Raw genomic sequence first — 20,446 nt, forward strand, 5'->3', positions numbered from 1 at the left:
ATCAATAAAGTAGGCAAAAACAAGAACAAATAAACAAACCAAAAATACAAAGAAAATAATGTCTTGATACTTTTGATCTTGGAGCCTAGCACTAGGGATATAGGCTGGTGGTGATGGGAGTTGACTACCTTCTCTTTATTTATGGCTCCTCTCTCATGGAAAGGCCTCTGAGTGACCATTGTGAAATTAGTGGACATGAAAGTCCCTGAAAGGTTTAGAAGAGGCAGGAGAGTAGCCTCTTGCTCTGGTTATGATGGGCACGAGTTAATCACAGTGAAGAGCACTGTCCTATTCAGTAACTCATGCCTTGTGCAGAGGATTTAGCACTGAATGCCATCGACTTCCCTGTTTCCTTTTGGTTGCTTTTTCTTCTGTGTGATAACACACTGATTCTGGAGAAACCGAGGTTCTCTCCCTCCCTCCTGCCTTATCCCTCCTCTCCCTCCCGCTCCCTGCCTCTCTCTCTCTCTCTCAAGCTGCTGTGCCTCATATTTCAGTGAACTTCAGAGGAGGTCAGAAGAGGAGAGGCTGTGACTACATCTTCTGAATGGCATGACCTCATTGTAGATGCTTTTCATTATCTGTCTACCATGGTTAGTCTCTTCACCTTCTGAAAGCGTGCTTTTTTTTTTTTTTTTTAACTTGAAGTGTCAAACAGTTTACCCTGTTAATTTAAGCTTCTTTCTTCCTTTTACTTTATCTAGGATGAGGTCAGGGACTGGACTAGATCTCAGATTCAGGAGACCCAGTGACCTTGCTACTGAGACCCTGGCCCTGTAGAAGTGTGGGTTAGTAAGTCTGGGTTAGTTAGTAACTTCTGTCTCAAGATATCAAGTTTGATATTATAACCCTGAGAGACATACATAGATTGTCCATAAACTACCATGTTTAAGTTGGTCCCCCAAACTGTGGCAAACCTTAACCCAACTGTCTTCAGGCTCTGCCTGTTACCCCCCAGGTCCTCATCTATGCTCACTCTGAAAAGAGTCAGGTGCTCAGTTGTTTGCCTTATTCCATGTTGATGTCATCTGGCTTATCTGCGTCAGCCAGAAAATCTTCTGGTATCCTAACAGCGTTCCTTACCTTTGAGCAAGGGAAAAAGAGCAGTGGAGACAGAGTCAAGTTCTCAGGAAGAGCTCTCATTCATCACCCTTAGCCAAAGAAAACCTTTCACTTCTGTAGTCTTTCCTCCACACGGCCCCTGCTCTGCTGCAGCTGAGTATGGTGCCTCTGTTATCGGTGATATGTGCGGTGTTCTAGGGAAGAGGTAGAGTTAATTTTAGGAAAGGTGGAACACGACTTCTCCTTTTCTTTCAGTTTCATGACTTCCTCTTTCCTAGCCACTCTGGGGGTTTCCATCCTCACTTACTTTGTCTCTCAACCTCCTGACATCTGAAAAAGCAGTCTTCATTTTGCTGGATGAATTTTTCTTTTAACCTAAGAGAGGCTCTTGCTTTCTATCATTTCTATCTTTCCTTAGTCACCAGACTGCTGTTACTAGAGGGGTCTCAGCGTGTCCTGTGACGCAATGCTCAGGTATTTTCTCTGTCACACAATGAACGAAACTATACACAAACTAGTAGGAGTGAAAATGGTAGTGAAAGCGTGGACTCCATTGTACAAGAGACGTTAGCTCCAGCATTCATGCTGTTCATAAGCTGGCGAGGTTTCAGAGATTTCATTCAAAAAAGGCAATGAAGGGTTTTCTGGAGAGCATAGGTCTTCATTTGGCTTCTAGAGGTAAATTGTTTGTTTGTTGAAGGAGCTCGTACAATCCTTGGAGTAATGGAAGGCAGTTCTTGTGATGACCTTCTTTGGTTGCTAGGTCTCGGACTTAGTCATGTAAATGCGAGTCTCTGTTCTTGCTTCACCACTAGTCCTGGGAAGGTGCATGCATGTGTCCATAGGCATCTGTGTGGAGATCAGAGGACAACCTGGGTGTGGATACCTTTTTGGAATCATGGCCTTTTACCTTGTTTTGAACAAGCTCTCTGATATTTTAGCATTGTGTATGTCACAGTAGCTAGTCCAAGAGCTTCCAAGGATTTTCCTCTCTTTGTTCTCATTTTCCGGTGGTGCTGAAATTACAGATTTTTGTTCTGTATGCTTGGCTTTTATATGAGTTCTGGGGATTTGAATTTAGGACCTCGCACTTGTGTGGCAAGTGTGTTTACCCACTGAACCAATTCTCCAGCCTTCTCCCATGTCTGGTCTTGATATCAAGTATCACGTTCCTTTCCTCCTTTAGAGCAGGAAGGTTGCAGAGGAGGTTATAGCTTTACTGTAGGGAGTTCAGGCTTTTCACCAATGCTGGAGGGCAGAGGAAGGGGAGAGAAGGAAGGTGGGTTTCTATATAAATGACAAAATACTTTCCATAGAATACAAGTTACAAGGATGCCATTCAGATTCATATCCGGCTTTATTTGTCTGAAATCTTCTGTTCAAATTAGTTTTTCTAATTGGCATACAAATAACAAATTTCATTGGTAATTTCATGCACCCCTTGCTCTCCTTCAGTTGATTTCCCTCCCACTCTTTTCCTCTCAACCTTTAGGTTGCCTTCCTCTCCTCTACAGCCCTGATTCTGTTTTCATGTCACATTTGACTAATCATTCTTTTTCTCTCTAGTTCTCTACTCATGCTAAGATCTCTGCCCTTTTATAGTCCCTTTTTCTTGTTTCATGACCTACATACTTCTCCCTAGCTCCCTCATATACTAACATATGCAAAAGAAAAATTTAAAGTTTTCTCTACACAAAAAATAGCATTTATATTTCTGAGTCTGGATTTTTTGATTCAAACCTGTTGATTGTTATTTTTCATTGGTTCTTATAGGAACAATGAGATTAATTTGATTTTGGAGACATATAAATAGTCCTCTTGTGCTTTTTTTTAATGCCAATAATTCTGTTTTTAAGCACCCTGTGTGAGGCTTCTATTATGTTAAGAATTCGAGAAAAATTTAAATTTATTTTTATATACACATTAATGAGTTTTGACTAAAACATTTAGTTTTATAGTGTTTTGATTTTTTAAAATAGAATTTAATATAGTGCTTCTCAGCAACACGATTGTTATTAGGCCCTATTGTTATTAGGGCCCTGATTTTTCCTTTTAATGTTTCTATCTTTCAAAGCTTTCATATCCACTATTTGTTATTCTTGCTATTTTAACATAAACATTTGCATAAAAGGATGATCAGCTTCCTAAAGGAACCACTTCTAAACTTCCATTGCTATATGCAATTTCTAATTTTATGCCTAATGTGATCTCAGTTTATTCCATCCAGTAACAAAATACCAAGTTTAAGAAGTTCATTATTTTCCTTTTTAATACCACATTTTAATGTTTTTACTTTTAAGAAATTTATAATATATATTTTAATAATATTTTTTCTTCCTCAACTATCCCCAGATATTCCCCTGCCTCCCTGCCCACACAACTTCATGTTATTTCTCTCTCTTAAAAATGAGCCAACACTGAAACCCAACCAAGCCAAACTTGTGATTCTGTCTGCATTGGCCAGCTATTCCAGAATAAGGGACAGTCTCTTGAGTATGGTTGACATACTCAGTTTCACTCAGCTGAAGAAAGCTGATTTTCTCTTTCCTAGAAGCTAACAATTGTGAATAACATTTTGACTGTAGGGGAGGAGAGTCTGTGTCCATTCCCTCTCTCCTGTGCTCACATTATTTTCCTAGCTCGAGCTTATACAGTTTGTGCATGCTGTCACATAAATTTCTGAGCCTCTCAGTATGCTAAGAAAACCTCCCACTTAGGGATGAGTGATCCAAGTCTCTCATTTTCTACATATTGTCTGGTTGTGAGTCTCTGTGTTCAGTACTGTCATAATTAGGGTTTCTCTTGCTGTGGTAAACCACCATGACCAAAAGCAACTTGAGAAGGGAAGGTTTTAATCTATCTTAATGCTCTCAGCTCATTGTCCAAAATCAATGGAAGTCAGCAAAATAACTCCAAGAAAGAACCTGGAGGCAAGAACTAATACAGAGCCATGAAGAACAAAGGTTACTGACTTACTTTCCATGGCTCACATGGGTTTCTTTTATTCACCAGAAAATCACCTGTGCAGGGGCTATCCCCTACCTCAGTTCACTAATTAATAAAATACCCCACAAGTTTTCTCATAAGCCAGTCTGCTAGGGACATTTTCCCAATTGAAGGTTCCCTTTCCTTCAAATGATTCTAGTTTATGTCAAGTTGATATCAAAACTAGCACAATTACAGTCTATTGCAAAGGATAAGTCTATCCCTTATCCAGTAAGGAATGTACAATGCACCAATCTATCTATCTATGGGTACAATAATGCATTATTAGTACAAGTTTTATTGCCACATTCATTTAGCAGAATAATAGTGCATTTGCCCTAAGTCCAATGATCTATCTAGTGTCATATTCTTGATTTCCATAAACAGTGTCAAGTGTAGGTTTAGTTTTTAAAAGTGGTTGATTAGATTGCTTCCATAACATTTGTGCCATTATTGCACCATCTTGCAGGCTGATTACTGCTGTAGCTGACAGGGTTCATGGTTGGGTGAGACCTGATGATTACTTTTCTTGCCCAGTACTACCTTCTTGTACCATGAATGATAGTCAGTAGGGTGAAGCTTCCAGTTGAATATTAGCTTGTTGTTTTTTTCCATGTTCTGTGACATAATGTGATGTCTTCAGCAACAGGGCCTTACCGTAGGTTTTGGGTGGTAACTGATAGCATTGGCAGTAAGGATATCACATTTGGGGGAATCTATATAATACTTTTGGCCAGTGACTCAAAATGATGTAAAACATTCCTAGCATTGGTGGTTTTATTTAGTAGCATATGATATTCAGTTGGGGGTACTGTCTTTCTCGTTACACGGTAACTCTATTTAAATTCCTTTTATACATGTTTATATTTTAGGAAACTTCTACAGCAGTAGGTTTCCATAAGCTTTTTGAAAAGCCCAATTTTTGGGTGTTAGTATTTCCTCCTCATTCTCTCCTCTAGCCGGCCCATCCCTTCCTGTTCTAATTCCCCCTTTATTCCTTTAGAACAAGATAGTCTATTTCCCATTCATTGAAAGATCCTCTTCTTCCCCCCTTTTCCTGTTGGTTATCTCACCTTTGTGGGTATTCTAATGGAAACACACATATCAAAAGTTTGAAAGCTATAATTTGCCTATAAGAGAAAACATGGAATATTTTTCTTTCTGCCTCTTGGTCGCCTCAGTCAGGATGCTTGTTTCTAGCTCCATTCATATGCGATTTCATTTATTTATTTATTTATTTATCTATCTATTTATTTCTTTATTTCTACAACTGAATAGCTTTTTTTAAAATTATATTTGTCTGGTTCAGATTCCAGCTGCTGTGCTCCTTGATATCTCAGTTCTTGGCTCCTCTTCCACTGCTGCTCTTTGACCATCAGTAACTGCAGGTATTACCCTGAAGTGACTTGTCTTGGCAAACAAGAACTGAAACAGTTTAAATACTGGCCAGCAAGGCTACGAGGAGAATCTTCTAGAACCCTAGCAAGCTGGAAGGTGAAGTAACTGGCCCAGAATGGGATAAATGTACTGGAGGAAAACCCTGGCAATTTGTGTTTCTCTGTCTAGTACTACTATCTGACACATGCACAAAAAATCTGAAGTCTTTGAACTTTCTGGGAATATGAAGGAGATGGCTCTTTCCAATGGAGGATGCCTGTGGAAAGAAATTTCTGTCTCATGGCTTTTTTTTTTTTTAACAGGAAGTGATGGCATAGCAAATGAAGATTTGGTGGAGTGATTTAGCCAAAAGATTCAAATTGCAGAAGCCACCTGTTTCTATGGCTTCCAAACTGTCATGGAAAACATGTTTGAAATATATTCAGTTTATTGACATTTGTGTTAATGATTCCAAAGAAAGGGAATTTCTTTATTTGCCACTGAAACTATGCCTTGTGTGAAGAAGGCAACAGGATGGATCTTGTGTTGGATTGAATGAGCAAGTGGCTACATCTTTCTGGTTCTTTTGTATAAGTATTCTGGCTCAAGAAATAAGGGTTTGTGCTGGGTACTCCAATTTTCAATGAGCTTATTAGCACAAACAATTGATTTATGCTGTGACTTTGCTCGTCTGATGTTCACATTCCTGCTGCACAAACTTTCCAAGCAGTGAAAGAAATAATTCACAATTCCCTTAAAATAGAACAGGAATTCCTCACTGCAACTTTGCTGGCAAAGCTGGTTGGGAAAATTACACTTTAATAAAGCAACACATCAAGTTCATGGCAGACAGGCTTATGCTTCAGCTGGGTTTTAACAGGATTTGCAGAGAAGAAAATGTGTTTGACTTCATGGAAAATATTTCTGCAGAGGAGAAGAGCAAATTCTTTGAGAAGAGGGTGGTTGAATATTAGAGCAGGAGAGTGATATTGCATCCAAGAGAGGATTACATCACCTTGCATGTCATTTTTTGTTTTGTTTTTTTTTTTAAGCCCCTTTTTTGTGTTATTTTTTTCCTCCTCATTCTCTCCTCTAGCCGGCCCTCCTTGCATGCTGACATCGAAGTAAGCTTAATCTGGGTGCGTTGGTGATTTTTTTCTCCAATTATCAAAATAAATAAATAACCCAGCAGAAATGAATCAACTAGCAACACAATTGGTGGTCATTAGGTTTATCAGCAGTAAAACAACTGGATAGATTCCTCGAAACCAATCCTGTTGATATTAAATTAGAAGATTTAAAACAAAAACTACTTGGATATTTGTTTCAATCCTGTCCTTGTTGGCTTTTGTAAGCAGGCTGGCCATTTGTGACTCCCTCATAGCCTCAATAGCAGAGGCCAAAGCTTTAACCATGGCCACTCTCAAGCCAGCGGGGCTACACATTCAGTTACTTCCATAGGCAGATAAAAAAATGTCACTATCATTCACCATTCCCTATAGACTCTTTTGAAGGTTTATTTAACCATTATGTAAAACAAACAAACAAAAACTCTGGCACTTTTCACACAAACATTGAACTCTCAAAGAGTTGTATTTATCTCAAATCATGGTTTATTTGGTTTCTACAGCAAGCACAAAGTGTTCTCTTCAACACTAATGGTAGCCATTCAAAATCTACTAAGCAACCAAGTCCATGTCAGAAACAGCCTCTGCTCCCTCTACTAGGAAGTCCACATGAAGACTGAGCTGCCTATGGACTACATCTGAGCAGGGTGTCTAGGTCCTATCCATGCATGGTCCTTGGTTGATGCATCAGTCTCTGAAGGGCCCCAGAGGTTTTGGCTTTATTGGTCAACTTGTGGAGTTTCTGTCCCCTCTTGGTCTTTCTATCTTCCCCTTCTTCCATAAGACTCCCTGCACTCTGCCTAAAGTTTGGCTGTGAGTTTCTGCATCTGCTTCTATCTTTTGCTGGGAGGAGTCTTTCAGAGAACATCTGTGGAAGGATCCAGTCCTGTTCCCTCTCCTCTACTGCTTCCAGTGTCTATACTGTTTGCCCTTCTCAATGAGAATTAAGCATCTTTCCTAGGGTTCTCCTTGTTGTTTATCTTCTTTAGGTCTGTAGATTTTAGTATGTCTATCCTATATTATATGACTATTATCAGCATATACGTGAGTATATACCATGCAAACTCAGTTGCCTGCTCTTTGATCACTTCTCCTTGGTGGGTATACCTAACCAGCCATAGAGAAAGAGGATTCAAGCAGACCTGATGGGACTTAGGGTCAGATAGTAGAGGAGGAGGACTTTCCCTGTCAGTAGACTAGGGGAGAGAGATGGAGGGGAGAAGGAGTATAAGGGTGGGACTGGGAGGAAATGAGGAAGGGGGCTACACAGTGAACAAATTGTAAAAAAAATAATAAAAAAGCTAAAAATAGTTTCAAACAATAAAAAAATAAAATAAATGAGACCTCATGAAACTGAAAAGCTTCTGTAAGGCAAAGGACACTGTTAACAGAACAAAATGACAGCCTACAGACTCAGAAAATATCTTCACCAGCCTTACATATGACAGAGGACTAATATCCAAAATATATAAAGAACTAAAGAAATTAAACACCAACAAACTAAGTAACTCAATTAAAAAAATGGGGCACAGAACTAAACAGAATTCTCAATAAAGGAAGATAGTATGGCAGAGAAACACTTAAATGCTCCTTAGCCATCAGGGAGATACAAATCAAAACGACCTTTAGATTTCAACTTACACCCATAAGAATGGCAAAGATCAAAAACTCAAGTGACAACACATGCTGGAGAGAATGTGGAGAAAGGGGAACCCTCTTACATTGCTTGTGAGAATGTAAACTTGTACAACCACTTTGGAAATCAATCTAGTGCTTTCTCAGAAAATTGGGAATAGTGCTACCTCAAGATCTAGCTATACCAGTCCTGGGCATATACCCAAAAGATGCTCTGCCATCCTACAAGAACATTCGCTGAGCTATGTTCGCAGCAGCTTTATTCGTAATGGCCAGAATCTGGAAACAACCCAGATATCCCGCAACTGAAAAATAGATAAAGAAATTGCAGTACATTCACACAATAGAGTACTACTCAGCTATTTATTTTTCTTTTCTGTCTCTCTATCTTTATTCTGAATATGATTTTTGGTAGAACTTTATTTTTTATTATATATTTTAAAATTTTTATTATTTATATTTTTTTCATGGAGAAGGCCCCCTGATATGCATGGCTGTGGTGGGTGTGACTTGGAGAGGCATGGCCCCAATGTCTTTGTATCTGGGTTGCATTTTGCTCCTGCTGTGCCTTCTCATGTTTATCATTGCTATATTCCTTGTATATCTGTCATAGTGTGACTGGACAAGGAGAGACCTTCACTGCCTACAGTCTGATGCAATTGTTTCCTGGGTGACAGCCCATTCTATTAGGTGATTTTCCTGCAGATCAACATGAAGATAAACTTTCGTAAAATAATATTGTTTAGATGAGTTAATGAATTTACAGAGTTCTTGATTTGATGTAAATAGTTTGGAAAGTTAGGTTGAGATATTTTTGTTAGTGGAAAATGGATGTAGAAAACCTTGAGGAAAAATTTGAAAGTTCAGAAAAGTACACTCTTAATAGTTGATCTAGGGACTTTTTGAGGGTAGGGAGCAAGGACAATATCCCAGTTAGCACTAGATGACATAACTCTCTTGCTGAAGCTGGGCTGGTGATTGGGTTATTAATTTCCTGTACCCATTTTTGCCCTCAGCTTTCTGATATGATTTAATAAAAATTGTTAATGGGTAGATGTGCACCTTGAGGATTTAAAGTAGAAATGGTTGATTTTTTTATGTAAAACTTTAAATTTGAGACTTTAAAAAAGATTTTATAAGATTACTTTTTAAGATAATTGGTTCTTTCTTGGTAACCTCAAATTGCAGTCTAGCAAACTGGCTGAAAGAATTACTTTGCTTATACTTTGTTAATAGATAACAAGTTGTTTACTTACACATATATGTGGGTTCTTGGGGATAATTTGTTATTCACCAATACTGTATAAAACTTTTAATCATGGAAGGATATTAAGGAACATGTGTTGTTTTTTTATGTATACACATAGTAATCATTCACTCAAAGAAAAATAGATTGTAATAACATTGTGAAAGATTTTGCTGGTATATATAAGCTGTGGGAGAATAAACAAAGTTGTTGAAGCTTGCTCTTTGGAGTTTGCTACATCCACAAAAATAAATAAATAGGTAGATAGATGATAGATAGATAGATAGATAGATAGATAGATAGATAGATAGATAGATTAATTTAAAAATTGAGCTGCTCTGTGCCTCAGGCCTCAGAGTTTTGAAGCATACAGATCTCAGGTCATCTTTCTAGCAAGAACTGATATGCAGTCAATTCAAATAACAGCAGCCCAGAGATCTCAGGGCTCATTAGGCTGAGCAGTGATGTAATGACCATAAGAATCTCAGACAGGGCTGGAGCCCTAGGGACAGAGAATGTTTCTAATCTACACAGCCATTGTTTAACTTTAGATTGGCTTATAAGGAAGAGGTTAAGACACAGTCTTAGCAACTGGAATGGTCATCTGAAGATTACTGTTTCTTAGCCCAAGATTGTGAGAATACAGGTGTGATGAACAGCAAGATACCATATTATTATCATCACATTTCAAGCGCGTTGGTCCCTATAAGCAATGATGTAAGTTCATCATATATGTTTATGCAAACTACTCTCACTGCCCTGGTCTCCTTTCTGCTTTTGATGCTCTTTAAATGCCCTTTGTGTTTTACTCTTTTACTCTCTATACTCTTGGCTTTATCATTTCAATCTAAGAAAACAATTTGCAGGATCCGTGGACTCCAGAAAAGGGTGTTGGACCCCCTGGAGCTAGAGTTACAGCATCATGTAGATGCTGGAGATTTAATATCGTACCTCTACAGAGACAGTGCTTCTAACTGCTGAGCCATCTCTCCAGCCCTCAGATCCCTGTTTTAGAAAGAGAGGTGAGAGACCAGCTGTCCAACTCTTGGCACCTAGACAGCATTTGAAGGGCTTCTTTTGTTTTCTTTGCCCCGCGCAGTGGAATCCTTCTCCAAACACACATTTACTGATAAAAGTTTTCATTCAATGACGTGTTTTGTGAATTAAATACATTCTGCTGACTTTTGAAAATTCTTGTTATTCCTAAGGAATGCAGCATGACATGGTCAATAAGGCTGGCGTGGAACAAGGAAGCAAAATCTTTATTTTTATTCACCTGCCTGTTCCTGTAGAATTTAGGAGGGGAAACTTTGAAATAACATTTACTTTTAGCTTGCATGCAAATCCTGCAAACCATGCATCTTAAGGCAGCAACATTATGCTTCGATATAGGTGTGCATTTGATAGAGGTGTATTAGGCTAATACTATCTTCTAGAACAATTATTATCTTTTTAGGATAGAAATGTTCAACATCCCTTCTAGTTTTATGAATTAGACAGTGCATTTTGTTGTTGGTTGAACACCAGGACTTATTGTTATCTAATTATAACTTGGTGCTCAGCATCAAATCAACATTTCCGGACCCTTCCTACACATCTCCACTGACCACTGACTTCTGTTTCAACTTTTATGATACAAATCTTAGAGATTCCACATGTGAGTAAGTCAGGGACATTTGTCTTTTCTTGCCTGGCTTATTTCACTTCTGTAATTTTTTTAGTTCTATCTGTCTTGTTACAAATGGCAAAATTTTGCCTTCTTTTAAACACTGTCTCTTTGTGTATATAGTTTCTTTTTCCATCCATCAGTTGATGGGCAGTAGATTGTTGTTACTCTATGCCTCGTATTAATGATGCTGCAGTGAATCTGGGAGAATAAAATTCTCTTCAATACTGATTTTTTTTATTTTTCTTTTTTTTTTTAGGTATAAACCTAGTAAAGGTTTACAGTAAAGGAGAAATTCAGGATCATATTACAGTCTAGTTTTATTTTCTTAGGAAACTTCATTCTGTTCTCCGTTATATTTGCATTCGTTTTTATTCTTGGAGAGATAAAGTATGTTGTGGTGGAAGATAATCTTATTGGTAGGCATTCTTTCATGTTAAAGGAGATAATGTTCTTTGTATCCTGCATAGAATATTCAGAGGATCCTTTCCTATTTGTGATTAAAGATTATTAGAAGCATAAACTGGAAGATATTTTAAGAAAACATGCAGGTTTTATTAAATATTGATAGTAAACTGGACCTTGTCGGCATTGTGTTTTATGTTATCTGAAGGCAATGGATGTTTTGAATCAGCAAAAACACCACCACCACCAATAAAAACAACAAAAACCAAAAACAACACTACAGAAACCATTATGTAGTCCTTACCTTAATAATCACTCCAATAACCAATTATAACTCAAATAATCAAATACAAAAGATATCATTTTATCTTTTTAAGTATTAAAATTTTGATAGAATTCTTAGCAAAAATGTTATTACTACAAACTTTAGGAACTATCTAAATGTGAACAGCACTGAAATTCCTTAAGATTAAATATTATTTTAAAGAAGTAGATCATTAATTTAAGAATAAAATGGCTTGTCGTGATATGGGCTTTACTGCATTTACACATTCTTATATAATCTACCCTTGTGGTTTAATTTTAATCTTACCTACTATAATACAAGGTCGTCTTTCTGTAGAACTATACTTTTGAAATATAAACAATACATTACATCCTTTCTATAAGAGTCAAACATCGCAGGAAATTTTTCAGTATAAACATTTTTAAATTATATATATATTTTATTTTGTGTGTGAATGGGTGTGGATGAGGGGGATGGGTAAATGCAGCACAGTAAATGTGTAGAGGTCAGAAAAATTTGCAGGAGTTAGTTCTTTCCACCACGTGAGTTCTGGGACTAAATTCAGGTCATTAGGCTTGGTAGTAACCAACCCGTCAATACATGTGTGTATTTATTCTTTAATATATATTTATTATATTTTTATACTTTATACAATATAGTGTTAGAAATTATATTTATAATTGTAGTAAAAACTTGATCTCTTTTAACTAAACATTTTAGACTCCTCCTATCCCCCCCAAACCCACACAAAACAAGAACAAGAACAACAACAAAAAAACATCAAGAGGCCATTTCTTCAAGAAAATACTCACTCCTGTTACATCAGAGGAAGACTGAAAAAATCCCAGTGTAGCGTAGTTCAACTGTTCGCACACGCGATACTAAATATTTTCTATGCTGTATTTTCCCTTTGTTTTACTTTCTTGTTTATTTTATAAAGTGACACAATCGCTTCCTTGACTTACTAAACTGTAGAGTTTGATGGACTTTCACATCTTGCTCTGTAGGAGAGGGCAGACACACTGGGAGAGCTGCCTCTGCCCAGAGTCTTCTTCTTCTCTGCTTATTACTGAGCTACTATTTTGGAGAAGTTATTCTTGTTATTAAATATTTTTTGTTTTAGAAATCCTGGCGCTTTTCTGCACGTTTAGATCATTTTTTTTTTACATCTAGTATAAATGGTTTTGTTAACTAAGTTGTCTGAATTTCTCAAATAATTAACTACAATATTGAGTGGGTAAGTAGGAATGAGAAAATACAAATCTTGGGCCATTGAGATCATTCACCAGGGAAAAGTGCCAGCTGCCATGCCTGAGATGCATGACCCATGTGGTAGGAGAGAACAGACTTCTAAAAGTTGGCCTTTGACCTCCACGTGTATACTACAGCACACATGCACCCACACAATTCATACACACAATCACATAAAGTATGTAAGTGAAATTTAATACTTTTTTAAAAAAAGTGTATGAAAACCTATATATCACAAAAGAAAATACAAATCTTTTCTCACTTTGTGTTTTCTCAGAGCTGGTTTCAGACACAACATTGTCGCTTCTGGACATACACCTTCTGCTCTATTGAGAGCAGAGGAAAGGAGGGGCAGGGAGAGGTGAGAAGAGTCAAGGGGGGAGGGGAGCAACCACACTTTTGTAAAACATAGCAGTTTGATATTAATGAGGCATTCGCTCTCTCTTTTTTTCACTTTGATGCTATTGAACTTCTGCCACACAGTGTACATACAGATGAGCAAGAAGTTCTTTCTCATCATTTTCCAGCTTTGTCTAACTTAAACCGCTTAGTCCAATTTAATTTTTCCTACCCTAGGTTGCTTGACATTCTTGGCTTGAAGAAAAATGAAAACCACTCCGAGGTGTCCCGGTTTGTGCTTCTGGGCCTGTCATCTTCCTGGGAGCTGCAGTTATTTCTCTTCTTGACGTTTTTACTGATTTATGTTGCTATCGTCCTGGGAAACCTCTTGATAGTGATGGTGGTACAGGCTGACGCTCACCTGCTCCAGTCGCCCATGTACTATTTCCTAAGCCATCTGTCTTTCATTGACCTATGCTTGAGCTGCGTTGCTGTACCCAAAATGCTAGGAGATTTCCTACAGACGGAGAAGACAATATCTTTTTCAGGCTGCTTGGCCCAGATCTTCTTTCTTCACTTTCTGGGAGCCAGTGAGATGTTCCTGCTGACCGTTATGGCCTACGATAGGTACGTTGCCATATGCAATCCTTTGCACTACATGACTGTCATGAATAACCGTCTGCGCCATCAGCTGGTGTTTGGCTGCTGGTGTGGGGGTTTCATCCACTCTATCACACAGGTCATAGTTGTCATCCAGCTGCCGTTTTGTGGTCCCAATGAGCTGGACAACTTCTACTGTGATGTCCCCCAGGTCATCAAGCTGGCCTGCATAGACACCTACTTGGTTGAGGTGCTGATGGTCTCTAACAGTGGCATATTGTCTCTGGTCTGCTTCTTGGTCCTGCTCTTTTCCTACGCTCTCATCTTGATCACTCTGAGAACTCACCTCCATCGGGGGCAGGGCAAGGCACTGTCCCCTTGCACCTCTCACCTGACAGTGGTCAGCCTGATCTTTGTGCCCTGTGTATTCATCTACTTGAGGCACTTCTGCACCTTCTCTGTGGATAAAGTCGTTTCTGTGTTTTACACAGTGATCACACCTATGCTGAACCCCCTCATTTACACACTCAGAAATACAGATATGAAGCAAGCCATAGAAAGGCTGAGAAGGAAACAAGTGACATCTCATTGCTTTGTTAAAGGATGATGTTAAAAATGTTAAAAGAGGTTAATGTTATCTGTAAAAAGTACCATTTCTTAGAGTATCCTTACTTTAACTTGTGCATATGGGAAAGCCATGTTAGAGACTGGGTTATCAAAAAAAAAAAAAAAAAGACAGCATAAAATTATAAAATATCACTTGCAATAATAGTTGTGAAACATAGGTTGCTTACTGGGTGTTAATATGAGGCTGTGACTCAGGAGTCTTTACTGGCTGACCAATGACTGGCATTAATTTCATGATAGGGCCAGATAACACCCGGAAAGATCGACCCTGTACTCCCACTGTCTCCAGCAAGTCTTCATTTCATTAATTTATTTTACTACTTTGCTTTGTTCTAGTGGCAAAAAAAAAAAATATTACTTCCTCTGGTGTCTTCCCCTGTTAACAGTCCCTACTGCAAGGACACACGCACTGATGGTGTTTTCCACAGTCTCTTTCGAAGTAGTGCAAGTTCTTCCTGCCTACTTTCCAGAAAAGCCTGAAAACACTAAAATCCCTCTGCTCTAGTGCTCAAAAGGGTATTGTGTTCTGCACTGCCAAATTTTAAAAGCACACGTCAGTCTGAGAAATGTTTACATGGGGTGGGGGGACTAGCATTCTTTGGTAGAGTCTTCTCTGGAAGCGACATCCTCTTTCTGGAGGGCAAGTTGATGAGGCTCAGCTAATCATAACATTTTATTCTAAAGAAGAGATAGGAAAAGAGATACGAGCTGTGTTCTAAAGTGCCTTCTCTATTTCTGAGGTTCTCAAGTTTTAAGTACTGGGTTACAAAGGTGCTTTGAGTCATAGGCAGTATTATTTAACTTCATTTCTTAGAAAGGATCTCAGGGCCGTTAAATAACCAACTTGATATTAATTATATGAAGCACAATCAATGGCATCAGCTAAACGCATTAAAGGCACCCTTAGAAACACCAAAATTGCATCCCTGTCCTATCAAGGAAAGGAAGCTCAGCACCCCTCCTAAGATAAAGAGAGAGTCACATAGTTCGAGGTCTTTGGCTTATCTGTAGTCTGCTGTGTTCCCAGTCTGTCCTGATTGCCTGTGTGTCTCTAACAAAGGGCTCTACATTTTTTTAAGCAGCACAAGAAAACTTTATGTGAGGAAGGAATGAATACTTCACAAAAGCCTTTCACAGTTTTCACAAGTATTTAAGATACAGACTCCACCTGACTCCCAATTGACTCAGATACCAAGAAATATAAGGGAAAAAAATACTGTTATCAAGAAATACCCATATGCAGCTTCAAACATTTATGGTAGATATTTGTTGTGTGAGGTTGCTTTTGACCTGTTGGCTGTTTTCAGAAAACTAATCCTCTCCCCCCCCCCCCACACACACCACATGCCACTCTGCTCAGAGTCAGGGGCATGCAAGAATTCATGACTTATGATTCAAGCTCTGCCTTAGTTTTAGGTTGTTAAGGCAGGTTACATGGGAGATGTTAGGCAAATAAGTGTGGTTGTTACACCGTTCTCTTAATGGCAAAAGGTTGAACGGAAACACTGTGCTACCTTAAGCCTTATGTGATCTCAGCGTGTATTGTGCACTGTGCTGGGAGGTCCAGGAAGAAAGTTCCAGCCTCTTAGGGTGCAAGCGATAGTCTCATAAAAATGGGTTACCATACCAAGCCAAGAAAACTACTAATTTTAGACAATAAAGTTAATATTTTTTTTTCCTCAGAAAGATTCAGTCAGATTATGTGGAGAGATTGCTTAAATTCTACAATATCTGCGGCCTGAACTCTAGGTGTTCTCTAAAAATTTTCACTCACAATTTCATCCAGCTGTTTTAAAAGTCAGCTAATTTAACGTCAGCATGTGCGTATATGCACAGTCTGAGTTAGTGCAGAGTCGCATGTGGGATGTTGTGCATGTGCGGGTCACAGAGCAGCTCTCAGGAGTTAGCTCTTGAGTTCTGGGGACGGTTCTCAGGCCACCTGTCCTGTGCAGCCAGTGTTTCTACCCGCAGTGCCATCTTGTGGGCCCACTTTGCCTAGCCCCTATATAAAATTCCTTCAGCCCTTTTCTGAATTATGGAAAGGCATTTATTCTACTCATTAAATAATATAATGGTAAACTTTTAGCAACATTTTTATATTTTATCACCTTAAACCCAATCACTATTTATAAAGAGGCATTATTTGCTTAAGCTTTCACACTTACATATCTGGGGGGAAAGTTCCTGATTAGCATTTATTAAAAAGTGTCAGCTTTTAAGAGCTAACACTAGCTGTTAGATTTTAATTTTATTTTTTAAATTTATGAGCTATTAGTTACTCTCGGTCATATCATAAAGAGCGTTCTTAATGTCAGAAAAGTGGATTTTTCACTTTGTCCTTGGAATTTATGTTTAAGAAGGCATTTGTGAATGTATGACTTTGCCCATACATTCTACATATATGTGCTGCTGTGGAAAGAAGTTTCACTCAACAGAAACAAACCTGGAAGATTTCTAAGTAGGGTGGTTGAGGTGGAAGAGTAGTGCCCCCATTACTGAAAACCCTGTCCTCTTCTTGCTCTACTCTTCTGTTTCCTCGGAAGCTCTTTGTTTATAATGACTATCGTTGAATGTAGTACACTGTACCAATAATAACATAATCATAAAAAAAACTGCCTATCAGAGAGTAGTAGACCGATAGAAATATGTAAGTGGAGCTGTGTTCCAGCTAGGCAGATTACAGAAAGATGAAGTTACCAGCTTTCTGGACCAAGATGGCTGAAACAAATCTCTTTTCTGGCATGCCCTTTTCTTTAGAAAGATCATAGCTGGGGTTGCAGGGTTATATTCTGCAGCACAAGCCCTCCTGTAGGTTTCGGCTCTACAATACTTTTTTTTCCTTACAATAAAATATTTTTATTAATACGTCAGTCATGTTTCCAGCTTTTGAGACTGGACATAATTTATATTACCTATGCATCCCACACAGAAGAGCCCTCTGCTCAGGTACCATGGTGCTGCTTCCATAACTTACCTGAGCATCTCTGTAAGTCTTCTCCTCTGATCCAAAGTTGCCACTGCATTCACTACTAATGTCAATAATGATAGTACTTGGTGAATGGACTCTGTGTCTAAACTGTGTGACAGAGCCTTGGCAACTGGGTTGTATAGTCACGCGTGAGAGGTCGCTGTGGTAAGACTTGGGCTAAGGAGAAGTGGTAGGTTGGAAGGTAAGGGCGATGGGTCTGCTCTGTCCATATTGTCATGTCTTCTTTACAGAAATTCAAATGATCTGTGGGCTATCAGTGGGAAACCAGTCCTTCAGTAATTATAAAGCAATGAGAAGATACCAGTTTTGGATTTTTGTTAGCATCGTTTTTAAATTTCAGACATGTTAATTGTACAAATTCTTGTGCTGGGTTCTATAGAGCTATATCTTTTTTTTTTAATCATCTCTAGGCTTTAAAAATAACTTAAGTGAATAGTTTCTTAAAATATTTATTTAAAAATTCACTCCTAGTTAGTTTTAAATGTTCATTAGTGAGTAAGAACCGGGGGCCAAGATGGCGGCGCCGGGAGAACACCTTGTCGGAGAAACGGGACCACACACTCTGTGCAGCGACCAGGAGACTGAACTCTGGGCCCTGAAACAACTGCGATCGTGTTTCCCAGGTGAGGGGAGGCTCCCACAGTGTGGGAATCTGTCGGGTCCACTCTCGGCTGCCCAGCCAGAACCCGGAAGAGCACCCGGCTAACGTGGGCTTTGGGGCTCCAGGCTGGTGCCTTAAGCCTGCGTGTCCCGATCACTCTCCCAGGCTGATCGGTGGGCACAAGGGTGACTGAGACTAAGAGTCCCAGTCGCATAAAAACCCCACGGGGAAGGAAAGTTGCCAGACTAGTCACTGGTGACCCAGTCTTTCCCTGGAAGGTCTCCCTGATCGCGGGTACCCATAGGAGGAGGCAGGAGAAGTCCAGCAGAATCTGCCACAGACCACATTGTCTGTACCCCAACCAGAGATCGGGGCTGAGAAAACCCAATCCTCTCGGACACTCCCCCAAACGCCGCCATCACCCTGCCGCAGCGGAGCAGAAGGATAAAGAGGCGCACAGCGGCTTCACAGTGCCGGAACTCCAGTGCTGCCGGCCGCTCCTAGCAAACACTACATCTCGGGATCTGGGACTGTGGTCATTCTACACGTCCTGAGATTCTCCTGGGTACAGCGCAATAAGGTCTAGCAGCAAGTTCTATCACCGGCGCCGCCCCCCTCCCCCGACCCCTGGCAGAGAAACACCGGCTCAGGGCTCAGGATCCAACTGAGAAGCCCCAACCCCTGCTGGCACTCCCCTGAGAGCACCTCCATAAGCTTGCCCTAGCAGAGGGGAAGGTCAGAGGGGAAGTACAGAGAGGCAGCCTGCCAAGGACACAGCACCCTCTCTCCAGCTCACCCAGCGGCCCCTAGCAGAGAAACCCAAGCTCTGGATCTGAGGACACTCAACCCTACCTGGTTACTCTCTCAGGATCAGCAAACATAGATTCTGCCGCCAGGCTGCTTCTGGCAGAGAGATCTGGGCCCGGGATCTGGGATTGAGTACACTCAACCTAACTCTTTCCCATGCCACCCAGGGACCAGTCAACATAACCCCTCCTGGCAGAGGGAAAGGACAAAGAGGCAGCACACAGGAAAGGTGGACACCGAGTCCTGCGGCCACAGTGTCACAGAGCTGACTGTTAGCCTACCCGTGCACTTCCGCAGCAGGACCAAAACAGAGAGTGGTGAGCAAGGGGAACCCCTTTGCATTCCAACTGGTCCTGCAAGAGAGTGAGTGAGACTTCTAGAGAGAGATTGCCCCAGACCCAGGGCCTCTCCACGGAAACAACCAGACGAGATCCCAGCCACCCACACCCCTAGTGTGGGCATCATAGGGATTCTTGGGATAGTGACTCCAACATTGAAGCCTCTGCCTTGCGGGTCCACCAGTGTAATCCAGGCAAACAATCCCTGGATCTCGGTCAGAACTGCGTAATAGTGGCTTACAGGCCACTGCAATAGTCAGACAATCCGCGCATGCACACTGCGCCCGCTAAAAGCGCACACGAATAGCGCCAGAGTCACATTCCTTGCTTAGGCAAAACTGAAACCACGGCGCACACTCCCAAACCAGTGAACCTCTCTCATCTTCCTGAAAAAAACAGTCCAGAAAACAGAAAGAGAGGATCATAACGCGAACTACAATCTCTAGGAAAAAACAGGGAGGATTATAAATAACCAGATGGCTAGAGGCAGACGTAAGAACACTCCCAACAAAAATCAGGACATAATGACCTCACCAGCAACCCCACAAAACAACGGACACTTCAATTCACTAGATATACAAGAAAACGACCTCAAAACTATGTTTCTCCAGCTATTAGAGGCCCATAAAGATGAAATGAACAAAGCCCTCAGAGAAATAGCCAAAGAAATCGACACTAACCAAGAGGAAACAAATCGTGCTCTCAGAGAAATGACCATGAAAATTGAGGCAAACAGAGAAGAAATGCACAAAGCTCTCAAAGAAATGTCTACACAAATGAAAGCAAATAAAGAAGAAATAAATAAAGCTCTCATAGAAATACAGGCAATTATACCCAAAGAAGTAGAGGAACAATTAGTGATACATAGAGAGGAAATGGACAAAAAAATAGAAGCTATCATTGAAAAGCAGGACTCCACATTCAAACAGATGAAGGAAATGGTGCAAGACATGAAAACAGAATTAGAATCATTAAGAAAACACAAATAGAGAAAAAACAGGAGCTGGAGAACATAGAGAAAAGATCAGGTACTACAAAGGTAAGCATCACCAACAGAATACAAGAGATGGAAGAAAGAATCTCAGGAGCCGAAGATACACTTGCA

General features: G+C 39.9%; 1 protein-coding gene and 1 pseudogene across 1 annotated transcript; both read left to right on the top strand.

Annotated features, from left to right (window-relative positions):
- Nucleotides 1-6,398, top strand: part of LOC129677983 (ribonucleoside-diphosphate reductase subunit M2-like) — a 34,261-nt pseudogene extending 27,863 nt beyond the window's left edge.
- A 3,746-nt stretch (nucleotides 6,399-10,144) lies between these two features.
- LOC129677984 (olfactory receptor 4Q3) lies at nucleotides 10,145-14,586 on the top strand. Its single transcript, XM_055608668.1, has 2 exons — nucleotides 10,145-10,149; nucleotides 13,524-14,586. Exons 1-2 carry the CDS (start codon nucleotides 10,145-10,147, stop codon nucleotides 14,584-14,586), a joined length of 1,068 nt encoding a protein of 355 aa, XP_055464643.1.
- Nucleotides 14,587-20,446: the final 5,860 nt, after the last annotated feature.

The sequence above is a fragment of the Psammomys obesus genome, unplaced genomic scaffold, assembly GCF_907164565.1.
Source record: "Psammomys obesus unplaced genomic scaffold, mPsaObe1.curated_primary_1811, whole genome shotgun sequence".
Lineage (NCBI taxonomy): Eukaryota > Metazoa > Chordata > Mammalia > Rodentia > Muridae > Psammomys > Psammomys obesus.